At 37.2% G+C, this 19,674-nt stretch overlaps 1 protein-coding gene and 1 non-coding gene across 3 annotated transcripts in view; one reads left to right on the top strand and one right to left on the bottom strand.

Moving 5' to 3' along the window:
- ZMAT1 (zinc finger matrin-type 1) overlaps positions 1–19,674 on the top strand; it is a 49,990-nt gene that overhangs the window by 11,169 nt on the left and 19,147 nt on the right. For both annotated transcript variants that reach the window (XM_017520185.1, XM_017520184.1), the window contains exon 2: positions 15,716–15,822. In XM_017520185.1, coding sequence (XP_017375674.1) covers positions 15,716–15,822 — 107 coding nt within the window. The remainder of the gene's footprint in view (positions 1–15,715; positions 15,823–19,674) is intronic.
- LOC119469753 lies at positions 4,442–4,543 on the bottom strand. Its single transcript, XR_005198599.1, has one exon. It is a non-coding gene; the product is annotated as a U6 spliceosomal RNA (small nuclear RNA).

Below are 19,674 nucleotides of genomic sequence, written 5' to 3'. Positions count from 1 at the left end.
TCATATTTTCATGTATTTTAATTTTCAATTCACTGAAATCAGAATATCAACACATTTATTTTCTTACACCCATGAAGAGAATTTGTCATTGACAATTGTAGATGAATGTATTGGATCTAAAGTCAAAGCCCCATCTCTTGCATCAGGAACAATATTACTTAAGCTTAAATGTAATAAATCTAGGCCGGGTAGAGTAGCTCACACCTTTAGTCCCAGTACATTGGGAGACAGTGACAGAGGCAGGCAGATCACTTCAGCCTAGGAGTTTGAGACCAGCCTGGGCAACATGGTGAAACCCCTTCTCTACAAAAAATACAAAAATTAGCTGAGCATGGTGGTGTGTACCTGTAGTCCCAGCTACTTGGGAGGCTGAGGTTGGAGAATCACTTAGCCCTGGAGATGGAGGCTGCAGTGAGCCATGATTGCACCACTGTACTCCAACCCAGGTAAAGAGTAAGACTTTGTCTCAAAAAAAGATGTAATAGATCTAAAGGATTATTACATTCGTAGCACGTTCTAAACTCAAGCTTTAATACTCTTCTAGTTTTGATATACCTCTTCTTTTCTTATCTTCCATTCACTGCCCACTGCCCCTCTTTTGGTCCAAGCCTGATTCCTTTCCCCCCGTTGAATTCAGAATTAAGTCCTTATGCCCTTGTGAAGCCCATCATGATTTGTTTTTATTCTAAGTTTTCCATTATTGTTCTTCATACTCTTGCCTCCCCTAAAATACTTTTATTCCACTATTTTTATTTGAATTTTACACGTCTTTTAAAGCTTAGCTCAAAATCTGTTCTACTCTAGAGACTTTTTTTCCCAAATTTCTCAGAAGGAGCACACTGTACCTTCTTATGTCTTATAAAACTTAGACCATTTTGCTCTTAGGATCATTGTTCTTAATATACACATCTCATATTCCTTACTAAATTGTCAATTTCATGACATTAGGAATTGCGTCACTTAGTTTGCCATTTCCAACATGTGGAACAGTTATGTATGCATAATGAAAAGAGTCAAGATAATGCAAAGTTAAGTTCCAGCTAAACCAAATGACATGTGACAAGTTATTTTGATTTCACTGGATCCTTCAAAATTTTCAAATATTTAGACAAATGTGCCACTTACCTTACACATTTGTCTTAAGTGCTAAAGGGATAATCTATATACAGAGGTCCTCATTAACTGTTCTTTCTTACCTCTCAAAAATATCTACCATAATACTTTGAAACTAAGCTCAATACATAAATCTATATGATACCCAAGACACTGGGGGCCTGAACTAGGTAGCGTTATGAGTGAGCAGGAAGAGATAAATACTGAAAAATGTTATAAGCTAGAACTTATATGAGTCAATAATTTTTTGGGGAGAAGAATGACTGAGATTTTAATCCTGGAAATATTATGCTACTTGATTAAAAAAGAGAGAGAGAGAAAGAGACCAAGAACTTGTTTGAGGAAATGAGTCGAAGTAAGTCTAGGCAATGCCATTCTAAAGAAAAAGTTACAGGAACACTAGTAACTTCATAGGCTTCATGGAAATGATCTAAAGCACCAGTCATGAAAGCGTGTGTTTAAAAAGAAACAGCACTGGTAGTTATTAACTTGAGTGTGAGTTTCAAACTTTGACTGTTAATAGTGGAGAAGTCTGGAATTAAGGGAGAGAAATAAGTGTTGTTGATCTGAGAGAGAAATAAGTGTTAAATTTTAGGAATTCTTGAACCTTTAAATTAATAATTTCCTTTTGTTTCTTTAAAAGAAATGGTTCTTCTATAATAAGTTATATTGTAATCAAATGAATATTCACCTATTCTTTTTAATTTTTACTTTTTGTGGGTACATAGCATGTGTATATATTTGTAGGGTACATGGGATGTTTTGTTATAGGCATGCAGTGTGAAATAACCACAACATGAAGAATGGGGTATCCATCCCCTAATTTATCCATTGAATTTTAAGCAATCTACTCTTTATGTAATTTAAAAATATATGGTTATTACTGACTATAGGCACCTCGTCGTGCTATCAAATACTAGGGCTTATTCATTCTATTTATTTTGTACCATTAACCATCTCTACCTCCCTGCCAACCCCCCACTACCATTCCCAGCATCTGGTAATCATCTGTCTACTCTCTATGTCCATGAGTTCAGTTATTTTGAGTTTTAGATCCCACAAATAAGTGAGATTATGCTATATTTGTCTTTCTGTGCCTGGTTTATTTCACTTAACATAATCTCCAGTTCCATTCATGATGTTGCAAATGAATGAATCTCATCCTTTTTATGGATGAATAGTACTACATTGTGTATATGTACCACATTTTCTTTATCCATTCATCTGTTGGTGGACACTTAGGTTGCTTCCAAATCTTAGCTATCAACAGTGCTGCAGCAAATATAGTTGTGCAGATATCTCTTTGATATACTGATTTCCTTTCTTTGGGGTAATAACCAGCAGTGGGATTGCTGAATTATATGGTATCTCAATTTTTAGTTTTTTTGAGGCACCTCTAAACTGGTCTTCTTAGTAGTTGTACTAACTTACATTCCTACCAACAGTATATGAGGATTCCCTTTTCTCCACATCCTCGTTAGCATTTGCTATTGCCTATCTTTTAGTTATAAGCCATTTTAACTGGGGGTGAGATGTTATTTCATTGTAATTTTGATTTGCATTTCACTGATGATTAATTATGTTGAACACCTTTTCAGATACGTGTTTGCCATTTGTATGTCTTCTTTTGAGTACTGTCTATGCAAATCTTTTGCCGATGTTTTGATTGGATTATTGGATATTTTTTTCTGGTGGAGTTCTTTGAGTTCCTTATATATTCTGGCTATTAATCCTTTGTCGGATGAGTGGTTTGAAAATATTTTCCCCCATTCTGTGAACTGTCTCTTTACTTTGTTGAGTATATCAGTTGCTGCGCAGAAGCTTTTTAACTTGATATGATCCCATTTGTCCATTTTTACATTGCTTGTGGGGTGTTGCTCAAGAAAGTTTTGCCAAGACCAATGTCCTGGAGATTTTCCTCAATGTTTTCTTGTAGTATTTTTATGGTTTGAGGTTTTACATTTAAGTCTTTAATGTCATTTGATTTGATTTGTGTATATAGAGGAGATAGGGGTCTAGCTGCATCTTTCTGCATATGGACATCCAATTTTCCCAGCACCATTTATTGATGAGATTGTCTTTTCCCCAGATTATGTTCTTGGCACCTTTCTCAATAATGAGGTCATTGTAGGTTTGTGGATTTGTTTCTGGGTTCTCTGTTCTGTCCATTGGTCTATATGTCTGCTTTTATGCCAGTACCATGCTGTTTTGGTTACTATAGCTCTGTAGTACAATTTGAAGTCAGGGAATGAAGGAACAGTTCCTCCAGTTTTTTTCTTTTTACTTAGGATAACTTTGGCTATTCTGGGTCTTTTGTGGTTCCATATAAATTTGGGGATTTTTTTTTCTATTTATGTGAAGATTGTCATTGGCATTTTGATAGGGATTGCTTTTAATCTGTAGATTGCTTTGGGTCCTGTGGACATTTTAACAATGTTTATTCTTCCAATCCATGAACATGGAAGATTTTTCGATTTTTTGGTGTCCTCTTTAATATTGTTCATCAGTGTTTTACAGTTTTCATTATACAGATCTTGCATTTGTTTGCTTAAGTTAATGCATAGGTATTTAATTTTATGTGTGGCTATTGTAAGTTGGATTACTTTTTAAATTTTTTTTATTTTACTTTAAGTTCCAAAATACAAGTACAGAACATGTAGGTTTGTCACATAGGTATATGTGTGCCATGGTGGTTTGCTGGACTTGTCAACCCATCATCTAAGTTTTAAGCCCTGCATGCATTAGCTATTTATCCTAATGCTCTCCCTTCTTTCACTCCTGCCCCCCAACAGGCCCCAGTGTGCATTGTTCCCCTCCCTGTGTCCATGTATTCTCATTATTCAACTCCCACTTATGACTGAGAACATGTGGTGTTTGGTTTTCTGTTCCTTTATTAGTTTGCTGAGGATGATGGCTTCCAGCTTCATCCATGTCCCAGCAGAACATGATCTCATTCCTTTTTATGACTGTATAGTATTCCACAGTGTATATGTACCACATTTTCTTTATCCAGTTTATCACTGATGGGCATTTGGGTTGATTCTATCTTTGTTATTGCAAATAGTGCTGCAATAAATATATACACACATGTGTCTTTACAGTAGAATGATTTATAATCCTTTGGGTATATATCCAGTAATGGAATTTCTGGCTCAAATGGTATTTCTCATTCTAGATCCTTGAGGAATCACTACACTGTCTTCCACAATAGCTGAACTAATTTACATTCCCACCAACAGTGTAATAGTGTTCCAATTTCTCCACAGCCTCGCCAGCATTTATTGTTTCCTGACTTTTTAATAATCATCATTCTGACTGGCATAGGATGAAAACTATGAAATGCTTCGTGAATTTGCATATCATCCTTGTTCAGGGGCCATGCTATCTTCTCTGTATCATTCCAATTTTAGTATATATGCTGCCAAAGCGAGAACTTGAATTACTTTTTTATTTCTTTTTCAGATTGTTCATTGTTGGCACATAGAAATGCTGGTCCTTTTTGTGTGTTGATTTTGTTTCCTGAAATTTTACTGGTTTTTATCAGTTCTAATAGTTTTCTTGTGGAGTTTATAGGTTTTCCCAAATATAAGATCATATCATCATCTGCAAACAAGGATAATTTGACTTCTTCCTTTCCAATTTGGATGCCTTTATATCTTTTTGTTGTTGTTGTTTGTTTTTGTTTTTGTCTGATTGCTCTAGCTAGGACTTCTGGTACTATGTTGAATAACACTTTTGACACTGGGCATCCTTGTCATGTTCTAGATGTTAGAGGAAAAGCTTTCAGTTTTTCTCCATTCATTGTGATACTAGCTGTGGATCTGTTGTGTATGGCTTTTATTATGTTGAAGTATGTTCCTTCTATTCCCAGTTTTGTGAGGGTTTTTATCATGAAGGAATGTTGAATTATATCAAATGCTTTGTCAACATCAATTTGAAATGATCATATAGTTTTTATCCTTTATTCTATTAATGTGATATATCCCATTGTTTGATTTATATATGTTGAATCATCCTTGCATCCCAGGGAAAAAATCCTACCAGGTCACGATGAATGATCTAATTTAGTGTTGAATTCTGTTTTCTAGTATTTTGTTGAGGATTTTTGCATCAATATTCATCAGAGATTTTGGCCTGTAGTTTTCTGTTTTGGATCTGTCTTTGTCTGGTTTTGGTATCAGGGTAGTACTGGCCTCATAGAATGAGTTTGGAAGTACTCCTGCCTCCTCTATTTTTCAGAATAGTTTTAGTAAGATTTGTATTAGTTCTTTAAATGTTTGTTAGAATTCAGCAATGAAGCCATTAGGTCCCGGGCTTTTCTTTACTGGGAATGTTTTTTATTATGGCTTCAAATTCATTACTTGTTATTGGCCTGTTCAGGTTTTGGATTTCTTCCTGGTTTAATGTCAGTAGGCTGTATCTCTTTAGGAATTTGTCCATTTCTTCTAGATTTTCCAAATTACTGGCATATAGTTGCTCATAGTAGCCACTAATGATCCTTTGAATTTCTGCAGTATCAGTTGTAATGTCTCCTTTTTCATTTCTGATTTGATTTGGATCTTCTTGCTTTTTTCCTTAGTTAGTCTGGCTAACAGTTTGTCAATTTTTTTTAACTTTTCAAAAAAAAACAGCTTTTTGTTTCATTGATCTTTCATGTTGTATTTTTTATTTCAATTTCATTTAATTTTGCTTGGTATTATTTCTTTTGTTCTATTAATTATGGGTTTGATTTGCTCTTTCTTTTCTAATTCCTTAAGATGCATCATTCAATTATTTATTTGAAGTTTTTCCTCTTTTTTGATGTAGATACTTACAGATATCACCTTCCCTCTGAGTACTGCTTTTGCTGTATTCCATAAGTTTTAGCATGTTGTATTTCTCTTATCACTTGTTTCAAGAAATTTTTCAGTATCCTTTTTAATTTCTTCATTGAACCACCGGTTATTCAGAAGCATATTGTTTGATTTCCATGTATTCATATAGTTTTCTAAATTCCTACTGATTTCCAGTTTTATTCCATTGTGACTCTAGAAGATGCTTGATATTATTTCAGTTTTTTTTTTTTAATGTTTTCAGAGTTGTTTTGTGACCTAAAATATGGCCTATTCTTGAGAAAGACCTATGTGCTGGGGAAAAGAATGTGTATTATGCAGTTGTTGCAGGACATGTTCTGTAAATGTCTATTAGATCCATTTGGTCTGTAGTGCCGATTAAGTCTGCTGTTTCTTTGTTGGCTTTCTGCCTGGAAGATATTTCTAATGCTCAAAGTGCAGTGTTGAAGTCTCCAGTTGTTATTGTATTGGGGTGTACATCTCTCTTTTACTTGAGTAATATTTGCTTTATATATCTGGGCACTGCAGTGTTGGGTGCATATCTATTTAAAATTATTTTGTCCTCTGGCTGAACTGACCCTTTTATCATCACATAGTGACCTTCTTTGTCTCTTTTTACAGTTTTGGTATTTAAATCTATTTTGTTTGATATAAGTATAGTGACTCCTGTTCTGTTTTGGTTTCTTTGGCATGGAATGTCTATTTCTATCCTTTCATTTTCAGTCTGTGTGTCTTTATAGGTGAAGTGTGTTTCTTCTAGGCAACAGATCAATGGGTCTTGGTTTTTCATCTATTCAGTTAGTCAGTGTCTTGATTGGGAAGTTTACATTCAGTGTTATTGATAAGTAAGGACTTAGTACTTCTATTTTGATTTTTTGTTTCCTGGTGGTTTTGTGGCTTTCTCTTCCTTCTTTCTTTCATTTCTGTCTTCCTCTAGTGAAGATTATTTTATCTGGTAATATGATTTAGTTTTTTGCATTTTATTTTTAGTGTGTCCATTGTATGTTTTTTGGTTTGAGGTTCCCATGAGGCTTGCAGATATCTTCTTATAACCCATTATTTTAACCTGATAACAACTTAACACTATTTACATAAACAAGCAAAAAGAAAACTAATAAAAACTTGCCCCAACTTAATCCCCCCTCTTTTTAACTTTTTATTGTTTCTACTTACGTCTTACTGTTGTACTATGTCTTAAAAAGTTGTAGTTCTTCTTTTTGATTGGTTCATTATTTAGTCTTTCTACTTAGGATAAGAGTAGTTTATATACCTCAGTTACAGTATTATAATATTCTGTGTTTTTCTGTGTACTATTACTAGTGAGTTTTGTACCTTCAGGTGATTATTTATTGCTCATTAATGTCCCTTTCTTTCTGGTTGAAGTACTCCCTTTAGCATTTCTTTTAGCACAGGTCTGGTGTTGATGATATCCCTCAGCTTTTGTTTGTCTTGGAAAGTACTTCTCCTTCATGTTTAAAGGATATTTTCACTGAATATACCATTCTAAGGTAAAAGGGTTTTTTTTTCTTTAGCACTTTAAATACATGACGCCACTCCCTTCTATCCTGTAAAGTGGTTTGCAGTGAAAAGTCTGCTGCCCAGCGTATTTCTGCTCCATTGTATGTTATTTGTTTCTTTTCTCTTGCTGCTTTTAGGATGTTTTATTCTTGACATTTGGAGACTTGATTATTAAATGCCTTGGGGTAGTCTTCTTTGAGTTAAATCTGCTTGGTGTTCTATAATGTTCTTGTACTTGGATATTAATATATTTCTCTAGGTTTCAGAAGTTCTCATTATTATCCCTTTGAATAAACTTTCTACCCTTATTTCTTTCTTTACCTCCTCTTTGAGGCCAACAACTCTTAGATTCCTTTTTCAATCTATTTTCTAGATCCTGTAGGTGTGCATCATTATTTTTTATTCTTTTTTCTTTTGTCTTCTCTGTGTATTTTCAAGTGGCCTATCTTCAAGCTCACTAATTCTTTTGTTTTGTCTATTCTGATATTAAAAGACTGATTCATTTTTCAGCATGCCAGTTGCATTTTTCAGCTCCAGTATTTCCACCTGGTTCTTTTTAATTATTTCAATCTCTTTGTTAAATTTATCTGATACAATTCTGAAGTCCTCCTCTCTGTTATGTTGAATTTCTTTGAGTTTCCTCAACACAGCTATTTTGAATTCTCTCTGTGAAAGTACACGTCTCTGTTTCTCCAGGATTGGTCCCTGGTGCCTTTTCAAGTTTATTCGGTAAGGTCATGTTTTTCTGGATGGTATTGATGCTAGTAGATATTCTTTCGTGTCTGGGCATTGAAGAGTTAAGTATTTAACGTAGCCTTCACTGTCTAGGCTTATTTGTAGCTGTCCTTCTTGGGAAGGCTTTCCAGCTATTTGAAAGGACCTGGGTGTTGTGCTCTAAACTGTGTCTTCTTTATGGGGCACCCCAGGCCCAATAATGCTGTGGTTCTCCCAGACTCACAGAGATGCTGCCCTGATAGTCATGAACATGATTTGGGAGAATTCTATATACGACCAGGCAGAGACTCTTTTTCTCTTCCCTTACTTTCTCCAAAGCATAAAGAGTCTCTCTCTGTTCTGAGTCACCTAAATCTGGGTATGGAGTGACACAGGCATCCCTGTGGCCACCACCATTGTGACTGTGCTGGGTCACACCTGAAGCCAGAGCAGTGCTGAGTCTTGCCTAAGGCCCATTGTAACCACTCCCTTACTACTGCCTATGTTTTCTCAAGGTCCTGGGATTCTACAATCCACAGGTAGCAAAGCCAGCCAGGCCTGTGTTCTTCCCTTCAGGATGGCGAGGTTCCCCAATCTCTGGGTGAGTCTAGAAGTGTTGTCTGGTGGTCAGAGACTAGAGTTAAAAAACCTTAGAAGTGTACCTGGTATTCTATTGCATTGCAGCTGAGCTGGTACTCAAACCACAAGTCTCAGCCCTTCTTATCCTTCCCTTCACTTTCCAAAGTCAGAGTAGCCTCACCTCTTAGCCACTGCCTCCCCTGGCTACAAGGCAAGGTGTACTGCCAGAATACCACTGGAGTACCCTCAAGGTGCAGGGGCTTTTAAGTCCACTTGTGGTGAATGTTGACTGGTGTAGCACTCACTTTTCAGTGCTGTGAGCACCCCTCTGGCCCAGGGCAGTTCCATAAATGCTAGCCAACAGTCAGCTCTAGAATCAGGGACCCCAGGAACCCACTTGATGCTCTACCTCCCTATGGTGGTGTTGGTACCTAAGGGGCAAGACAAAGTCCCCTTTACTTTTACCTCTGCTTTTCTAAAGCAGGAGTTTTGCCCCATAGCACCACAGCGGAAATTTGCTGAGGCTCACCGGCAGCCAGCAAGCCTCAGAGGCTCAGCAAGACCCTCGAGGTGGTTCCTGGGCATCACTGCTGGTTATTCAGGGCCCAAGAGCTCTTCAGTTAGCAGATGATGAATGCTGTAAGGATTGAGCCCTTTTCTTCAAGGCAGGGAATACTCTTCTGGCTCAGGGTGTCTTGAAATGTCATCTGGGAGCTAGGGCCTGGAACCAGGGACTCATGACTGGTGCCCTATCCTGCTGTGGCTGAGCTGGTAACCAAGATGCAAGACACAGTCATCGCCTCCCTTCCCTCTCCTCTCCTCAAGCAGAAGGGAGAGATCTCTTTTGGAGCCTCAAACTATACAGCCTGGGATTAAGGGAAGGGTGATTTCAGTCCTTCTTTGGCTGCCCCAGCTGGTGTCTCATTATGTCCTGTGCCCCAAACCCCAGTCCACTGTTTCTGGGCCTAGTTCAGCCCTAGGACTCACCTATGAGTTGCAGTGTTTATGGCCTAGACTGCCTTTCAAGTTGACTTAGAGACTGAGAGCACTTTGGCCCTCAGAGGTAAGGTTTGAAGGCACTCAAGTTGGAACCACTGGGATCAGCAACTCCTTTCTGGTTAGGGCTGGTTTAAATGCTCCTTCCCTGGTTGGGCATCAGCTGGGTTTGTTCTGGTTTTCCTTTCTGTTCTAACAGGACAGCACCAAGTTCATTGCCTCACAATTGTTGTGAGGCAATTGTTGTGTTCTCCCTTCCAGCACCCAGAAATGCTCTCTGCAGCAGGCTGCAGCTACAGGGGTGGGGGAGGGGTGGCATCAGCTATTCAGGACCTTTTTTTTTCTATGTCTTAGGTGCTGCTTTCAGCGATCTGAAGTTAAAATTGGGTACTTTGAGTGGTCACCTGATTTATGGTTCTTGTGAAGGTATTTTTTTCTGTGTAGATAGTTGTTAACTTGCTGTCCTTGTTGGGTGGGGGGATAATCGGTGGAGCTTTCTATTCTGCTGTCTTGCTCTGCTTCCTGTATTTACTTATTAAAGATTTTAATGGATGGGAAGTTCAAGATTCTACCACTATGCTTAGTTTGCACATAGTAGTTAATCCTGAAACAAGAGAAGTCCTAAAGTGCATTTTAGTTAGCTTCTCTACATTGCTGATGTTAGGGCCAAAGTTAGATAAATCATATATTCTAAAACAATCTCAAAAAGAATTCAGAGGTGATACTATATGTTATAGAGATAAATTTGTAACAATTCATTGTGTTGTTTCTTACATGTTTCTAATTACATTTATTCTTATCTTGAGTATGCACTTTTTAAAGTAAGCATTTTTAGTCCATGTAATATTAAAAATTAAGCTTAGGTGAAGATATCTAATATAACTTTTAAAATAATTATCTTCAATGGCTTCTATCTAATTTAAGTATAGGTACTCTTGTTCTATTTTAGTTTTCATTTGTGTGGCATATCTTTTTTCATCCTTTCACTTTCAGTTTGTATGTGTTCCCACAAGATAAAATAAGTCTTTCTTGTAGGCAGCATATAGTTGCTATTGTTTTTTATCCACTCAGCCACTCTGTATCTTTTTCTTTTTCTTGAGATGGGGTCTCGCTATGTTGCCCAGTCTAGTCTCTAATTCCTGGGCTCAAGCAATCCTCCTGCATCTCATCTGAATAGCTTGGACTGCAGGCCTGCACCTCCACGGCCAACTTCAATAAACTTTTGAATAATGAGAACATAATAAATCACTTCTATTTTAATTGGAAAATCTAACGTATTTACGTTTGAGGTAATTATTGATATGCAAGAACTTATTACTGTCATTTTATTAATTGTTTTCTGGTTGTTTATAGATCTTTTGTTCCTTCATGTCATGCTGTTTTTCTCTGTTATTAAGTGATTTTCTCTAGTGGTATGCTTTGATTCCTTACTTTTTATCTTTTGGGTATCTACTGTAGGTTTTTGCTTTGTGGTTCCCATGAGATTTATAAAAACATCTTATGTTTTAACAGGCTATTTCAAGCTGCTAACAACTTAACTTTGATCATATAAAACACTCTACACTTTTCCACCCAGCACATTTTATATTTTTAATGTCATGATTTACATTTTTATATTGTATATCTCTTAATAAATTATTGTACCTATTATTATTCTCAATAGTTTTGTCTTTTACCTTCACTAAATACATAAGTGATTTACATACCACTATTACAGTATTAAAGTTTTCTGAATTTGATTTTTACCAGTGAGTTTTATACTTTCATATGTTTTCATGTTACTAATTTTCATATTTTTCTTTCATATTGAAGAACTCCCTTTAGCATTTCATGTAAGACAGCCCAGGTGAGAATAAACTCCCTCAGCTTTTGTTTGCCTGAGAGCCTTTCTCTTTTATTTCTGAAGAAAAGTTTTGCTGGGTTCAGTAATTTAGATTGGCAGGGTTTTTTTCCTTCAGCATGTTGAATGTATGATCCTACTCTCTCCTGGCCTGTAAGACCTCTGTTGAGAAGCCTGCTGCTAGCCTTATGGAAACTCCTTTATATGTTATGTTTTTTGCTTCTTTTCTCTTCCTGCTTTCAGAATCCTCTCTTTGTCCATAATTGTTGGCAATTTGATTGTAGTTTATCTTGGAGTAGTCTTTTTTGGATTGAATCTCATTGGAGACCTTTGACCTTCCTATACCTGGATATGTATATCTTTCTCCAAATTTGGAAAGGTTTTAGTTATTATTTCTTTATAAGCTTTCCATCCCATTGTTTTTCTTTTCTCCTTTATGAGCTCTTATAACCCAAACATTTGCTATTTTGATGTTGTTCATATATCCTGTAAGCTTTCTTCATTCCTTTTCATTCTTTTTTTTTTTCTTTTTTCTCCTTTTACTGTATATTTTCAAATAGCTTATCTTTGAGTTCATATATTATTTCTTTTACCTGATCAATTCTGGGGTTGATGCTGTTACATTTTTCATTTCATTCATAGTATTTTTAAGCTCCAGAATTTGACCTTTTAAAAATATAATTTCAATCTCTCTGTTAATGTCTAATTTTGGTCATTTATTTTTTTCTTGATTTTATTAAATTGTTTCTCTATCTCTCTTTTTTTTTTAAGTTTACTGAGATTCCTGAAAACAGTTATTTTGAATATTTGTCAGATAGTTTATATAGAGGTCAGCTACTAAGAAATTGTGTTCCTGTGGTGGTGTTATGTCTCCTTTGTTTTTCATGTTTCTCATTGCCTTACATTAATGTCTGTGCATTTAAAGAAATGTAAGGACTTATTCCAGTTTTTGCAGACTTAATTTTTCTGGTAAAGCCCTTCACCAGTCAGTCCATCCAGAGATTCTTGGCAGGCCATCTAGTATGATCCTTGATGTGCTTGTTGCTGGAATCTTTGGGCAGGCTGGCCTACTACCTGGGTTAGCAGATGGGTGGGCCTGGTACCTGGGTCCTCAGGGTTGGGCCTGAAGCCCAAATCTGCTGCAGTGGACCTGTTGATTGGGTCTTGAGGGATGGGCCTGGAGCCTGTGTCCATGAGGGTGGGCCTGGAGCCTGTATCATCCACAGGAACCTGCCTGAAGCCTGGTCCACAAGGGCTCACCTGATGCTGGGGTAGGGCTTGAACCTCAGTCTGTAGGAGATGGCTGAACACTGGATGGGCCTGACACCTGGGACCACTGGCATGGGCCTGGAGCCTGAGTTCATGGAGGCTAGCCTAGCACTGGGGTGTCTTGGATTATTGAAATGATCACTGAGATACCTGGTTCCTGGGATAATTGAGAAAGGACTGGAGCCCAAGTCTGCATGGGTGGTCCTGGAGCCTCAGTCCAAGGGGTCCTGCCTGGTACTGGGGTATATGGGAGTGGGCATGGACCCCGAGTCTTCTAGAATAAGCCTGGAGCCTGGGGCCTCTGGAGCCTAGGGCCTGGTGCTGGAACCAGTGTGGAGTGTGGAACCACAGTCTGGTCTGGAGCCCAGAATTGTGGGTGCTAGCCCAATGCCTGGAACTACTGAGGGTGGCCTGGAGCCTGAGTCTGTAGAAGCAAGCCCAGAGACTTGATGTGCAAGGGCTAGCTTAGAGGTTAGGTCCCTTGGGGCTAACATGGGTCTTGGAGCCACAGGGCCCAGCCTGGAACTTGGTAACACAGGGATGGTCCTGGCACCTAGGTCCATAGCAGCCAGTCCAGCACTGTGGTCTACTGGAACTGTCCTGGGCCCTGGGTCTGCTGAAACACTGAGCTGCAGGAGATCCAGCAAGGGCTACAGGAGCCAGCCTAGAGGGCGGGGCTATGGAATCCTGCCTGGTTCTGGGGTGGGCCTGGAGGCTCAGTCTGTGGGTACCAGCCTCTTGGGGCCTGTATCAGCCTCCTCCAGGGGCTGGTCTCGAGGCTGAGTCTGCAGGTGCCTGCCTTATGACTAGGGCTGTAGGGGTTGGCCAGGTGCTAGGGCTGGCCCTGGCCTGAAGCCAGGAGCCTTGGGAGCTAGTCCAATGCTGGGGGTGGTTGAGGGCTTGGTACTGCTGAGGTTAGCCTGATGTTGAGGTAACCTGAAGACTAACTTCACTGTACAGGCCTGGAGGTTGGGGTTGAATGATTCAGCTTGTGACTGGGGCAGGCCTGGAGGTTGAGTCCACTGACCTGGAGGCTGTGGGGGCCTTCTTAGCACTGGGTATTATTGGCATGGGTCCACTTTTAGAGCTGAATGAAAGTTCAGTGCTCACTTCCCTCTATTTCTCTCACACAGAGGGTATCTCTCTCCACTCTATACCGGAGTTGGTAGAGAGCTGATGCTGATAATGTGAAACTATCTTTCCTACCTTCTTGAACGTACCTTATGTCTGTGCTACACCCAGATGCTGCTATAATCTCCTGCCTATTTGTTTTGCTTTTTAGTTTTTTGGTTCTTGTGAAGCTATTTAAATGTGTGGATAGTTGTTTTAATTGATGTTTCTATAGAGAGATGAGTGCTGAAAAGTCCTATTCCACCATCTTGATGATGTTCTTCCTAATGGTTTTTAAACTAGAAAGTCCTGCATGCTTTTCTGCAAAAATTAATACAGTTGTACAGAGAGTTAAACATTAAGTTGTCTCTCCTTGTTTCTTTTCTAGCCCCACTTATCAGAGTTAACCATTTGTAAATATGGTTTATTTTATTCCAGATTTTTCTGTGCATATATTTAATTTTTGTTATTATTGGGAGTTGGATATATTGTATTTGTTCTACAACTTTTTATTCATTTAATATGCAATTGCCATCTCTTTGTGAAAGCATTTGGTACCAACTTATTCACTTTCATAGCCAAATAATGAGAATTTTGATGTTTATGACTTACACTGTATAGAAAAATGGATAAACTTTGGCAGAATACATTGTAGCTCTTAAGAATTTTAGATGACAGTATAGACCTCAAGTATAAATGCAGAAAGTTTTGGCATGTATTATTTATTACAGTGATAAACACTATAGCATACATTTCTAGATCTTAGTATATGAACATTACATTATAGTTTTGAGGGGCTTGTATGAGACTTGTTTGGCCACATGAGTGTGCGACTGTTTGTACAGTTACGAAGGATGTTTGCCTACTACGGGCAAAGATAGTTTGTGGTTCCTTGTAATTTCTAGATAACATTGAAGGCATAGCTTCATGTTTCTTGGACCTGTAAAATGAGAGTGGTAAAAATCTCTTACTTGATTCTTAAGAGAATCCTGTGACAAGTGACAGTCCTAAAGCAAAGCATTTCTTAGGGTTGTCTGCTATAAAACACAAAATATCAAGGCTGTTTTTTGTTTGGTTGGTTGGTTTTCTGGTTTGTTTTTTGGTTGGTTGTTTCTTTGTTCATTTGTTTGAAACGGTGTCTTGCTGTTACCCAGGCTGAAAGGCACAGTCATACCTTACTGCAGCCTCAACTGCCTCAACCTCCTGGGCTCAAGTGATCATCCTAGCCTCTGGAGTAGCTAGGACCACAGGCGTGTGCCATGATGCCCAGTTAATTTTTATTTCTATTTTTTGTAGAGATGATGTCTTGCTGTGTTGCCCAGGCTGGTCAAACTCCTGGCCTCAAGCGATCCTCCTACTTCAGCCTCCCAAAGTGCTGGTATTACAGGAATCAGCCACTGCACCTGGCCAAGGCTGCATTTAGAAATCCAGCCTTTAATTACTGGTGTCCAAAATCATTCCATGAAGCTCATGAAATTACTGATGCCCCCATAATGATTCCTTAGAATGCCATTGCCTAGACTTATCATACTAAATAAACTCTTTGTTATATCTGACATTAGAGGGATACTTAGTATGTGTATATTAAATTTAAATTGCATACTCGAACAAAAGGCTGTTACTCTAGTCTCACAAGCACTCAAATTTGAAATGGCATATAAAATCATATATAGTTGAGGAATGAAAATGATATCTCTAAGTATTTATTAATGTGATATATTTGTCTTCCCTTTTTTATTCACAGATGCCATTTGGAATAAACAGAAAAAGGCTGAACTTTTTACAGATAAGTTTTGTCAAGTATGTGGAGTGATGCTACAGTTTGAATCACAAAGAATTTCACATTATGAGGTAGGTTAAAAATAATAGTAATAGGGTCTAAAGCAGGTTTCTAAATGTAGCAAGTAAACTTCTTATAAGTCATTTTACTTGATTCTTACAAGAATCCTGTGAAAAAGGTAGTATTATTTTCCTTTTGATGTATGAGGAGACTGGCTCAGAAAGGGATGGTAATATACTACTTGAAGTTTGGGGAATTCAGATTAAACTCAGTCTTTTTACTCCAAAGATTTTTTCTTTTTTCACATCGCTCTGCCTCCCTTTGTATCCATCAAGTCATCCGTCCTTGTATTAAATATAAGAGAGGCATTATGAGCTTGCATAGAAAACTAAATGTGAATCAAGGGATATCATCTAGAACTCCCAGAGTCTTTGTTTACAGCAAATGAAGACTATAAAAACAAAACTAACTAGTTGATTGAGCCACATGTTTTTAGACACAGGACCGTAGACTCCTAGAGCTAAAACAGAACGTTTAATGTCCTTACTCTCTTAGTTTATAGAAAACTGAGACCCAGAGGGTTAATAATTCTCCATGGCTGGTCACTGGTATGACTAAGCCTAAAAATGGTTTATTCTGATTTCATATCCAGTGTTCTTTCCCTTCATTTGGTGCTGCTTCATATTTGTACATCATCTGATGAGCTGTTGGATTTCTTTCATGTCTGGTATCTAGGTTACCAAAAGTATAAGATACATTCAATTAAAACTAATGTAATGCCAGTTCTCCTTTTTTAAACACCTCATCTTGTTCTTCCCATTGCTAATCTTATTGGTAATTATATTTTAGTCCTAATCTTGGCTGAAATTAAATTGCTATAATTACAGATAGGGAAATTGTGTTGACTGGATTGAGAGGAGCTAGGTTTAAGTCTTGACTCCACCATTGACTAGTTATATAAGCTTTGGCAAGTCACTTTACCTTTCTGAACATATTTCTTGGACCTATAAAATGAGAGTGGTAAAATATCTTACTATACTTGTGAGAATTAAGTGAAATCAAATGTATGAGAGTGCCTAGCACATCTTTAAACTCCATAGATCAGATTTAGAATTAGTAACAAAGACAGACATTCAGGAGACTCTGAGATAACTACAATTTATCCATTTGAACTGTTTTAATTTACATGTGAAAAACAGCTTTTTGTGAAATCATAAAGTACTATTCACTCTAGAAAATAGGCAAAAATACGAGAAAATAAGTATAATTCTGTAACTTGTAGTCAACCATTATTGAATTCCTCTTTTGCTTCTATGATTCCAATATGATTTCTAAACACACATACACATATACACATACATTTTTACAAAAAAAGATATACAGACTCTCTCAGTATAGTATTGTAAAATATAGCAGTATTGCAGTTTAATGAGGTTGCATTTATTAATATTTCTTTTGTGTCTGTGTGTATGTGTTTTAAGAAACCATTCTATACAGTTGTGTCATATAGATACTTTCCTCTATATTCTTCTAAAACTTTGAAGTTTTACTTCTTATGTTATAATCCATCTGGTATTGATTTTCGTGTATGGGGTGTGATAACATTTTTTTCATATGGATAGCCAGTTGTTCCAGCACTGTTTATTGTATAGTCCATCCTTACCCCATTGATTTGTAGTGGCACTTCTATCATATGCTAATTTCTACATATATATAGATTTGTTTTGAGGCTTTTATCCTGTTTTATTGTATTGGCCTGGTTTCCTATATCTGCAACAATTTCACCTTTAAAATAAGTCACAGCTTTCAAATAAGTCACAATATCTGTAGAAGAAATTTATAAGATCTTAAAAAATTAAAAAATGATAAATTAAGTTAAAAATATATGCTGCACATTAGGTGATATTTATAACCTATATAGCTAATGAAAGATTTGTGTCTAGAATATGTAAAGGATCACACATCAATTAGAGCAAGAAACAAATAGGAAAATGGGAAAGTAATGTGAACAAGCCATAGAATAGATACTCAACTTCACTAATGATTATACAGGATATGGAAGTTAAAATGATAATGAAATATCATATAAGAACCATAATACTGGCAAAAATTAAAATCTAATAACACTTAACACTGCATCAAAATTTTCTAATACCTGGTAAAGTTGAAAATCCACACTCTGTAAGCCAAGAATTCCACTTCCAGGTATCTATTCTAAAGGAACTCTTGAACATGTATATTGGGAGATCTATTTATATATGTTAATTGCAGCAATGCCTCTATTAGCAAAATAAACTGAAACATAATTGTCCTAAACAGGAAACTGGATAGGTAGCATATGGACTAGAATATTATACAGTATGTAGCATGAATGAACCAGAGCTACATGTATCAGTATCAATAAGTCTTTTTAAATTTTTTTTATTTTTTTTCAATAATAGCTTTAATAAGGTTTTGGGGTTTGGGGTTTTTTTGTTTTGTTCTATTATACTTTAAGTCCTGGGGTATATGTGCAGTTTGTGCAGGATTGTTACATAGGTATACACATGCCATGGTGGCTTGCTGCATTCATTCCATCATCATTTACATTAGGTATTTCTCCTAATGTTATCCTTCCCCAATCCCCCCAACCCCTGCTATCCTACTCCTAGCCCCTCCACCCCCAACAGGACCCTGTGTGTGATGTTCTCCTCACTGTGTCCATGTGTTCTCATTGTTCAACACTCACTTGTGAATGAGAATATGAGGTGTTTGGTTTTCTGTCCTTGTGTCACTTTGCTGAGAATGATGGTTTCCAGCTTCATCCATGTCCCTGCAAAGGGCATGAACTCATGCTTTTTATGACTGCATAGTATTTAATGGTATATATGTGCCACATTTTCTTTATCCAGTCTAACACTGATAGGCATTTGGGTTGGCTCCAAGTCTTTGCTATTGTAAACAGTGTCACAATTTAACATACGTGTGCATATGTCTTTATAATAGAATGATTTATTACCCTTTGGGTATATACTCAGTAATGGGATTGCTGGGTCAAATGGTATTTCTATTTCTAGATCCTTGAGGAATTCCCACACTGTCTTCCACAGTGGTTGAATTAATTTACACTGCCACCAACAGTGTAAAAGCGTTCCTATTTCTCCACATCCTCCAAAATACTGAGTTTTAAAAAACAGTATGAAAAGGATATGTAGCAAATGATTACATTTTTGAAAAAAAAATTTACAAGGTAGTAATATATAAAACTATTTATGGATACATTTGTGTAGTAAAAGAATAAAAGCATAAAAGGAGATCAAGTACACCAACTTTAAGACAGTGATTACTTATGTGGAGAGAGAGAGGAAGAAAGGATTGTGAGCATGAGGGTATAGGATTGTATCTAAAATTTTACCTCTTTTAAAAAGGAAATTTGAGAGAAATGCAACAAAATGTTAAAACTGAATAGTGAGTATGTGTTTCAATAATATTTCCTGTTCTTTCCTATACAATGGGTGTATTTCACATTTTGAAATTCTGTAGGCCATCTATGACAAACCCACAGCCAACATAATACTGAGTGGGGGAAGTTCAAAGTATTCCCTTTGAGAAATGGAACAAGACAAGGATGCCCACTCTCACCACTCCCCTTTAACATAGTACTGGATGACCTAGCCAGAGCAATCAGACAAGAGAAAAAAATAAAGGGCATCCAAGCTGATAAAGAGGAAGCCAAACTGTCACTGTTTGCTGATGATATGATCGTTTACCTTGAAAACCCTAAAGACTCCTCCAGGAAGCTCCTAGAACTGATAAAAGAATTCAGCAAAGTTTCTGGATACAAGGTTAATGTACACAAATCAGTAGCTCTTCTACATCCCAACAGCAACTAAGCAGAGAATGAAATCAAGAACTCAACCCCTTTTACAATAGCTGCAAAAAAA

Source organism: Cebus imitator, unplaced genomic scaffold (genome assembly GCF_001604975.1).
Source record: "Cebus imitator isolate Cc_AM_T3 unplaced genomic scaffold, Cebus_imitator-1.0 Scaffold812, whole genome shotgun sequence".
NCBI classification, from domain to species: Eukaryota; Metazoa; Chordata; class Mammalia; order Primates; family Cebidae; genus Cebus; species Cebus imitator.
The sequence above is the reverse complement of the archived record's forward strand: the minus strand, read 5'-3'. Positions and strand labels throughout refer to the sequence as shown.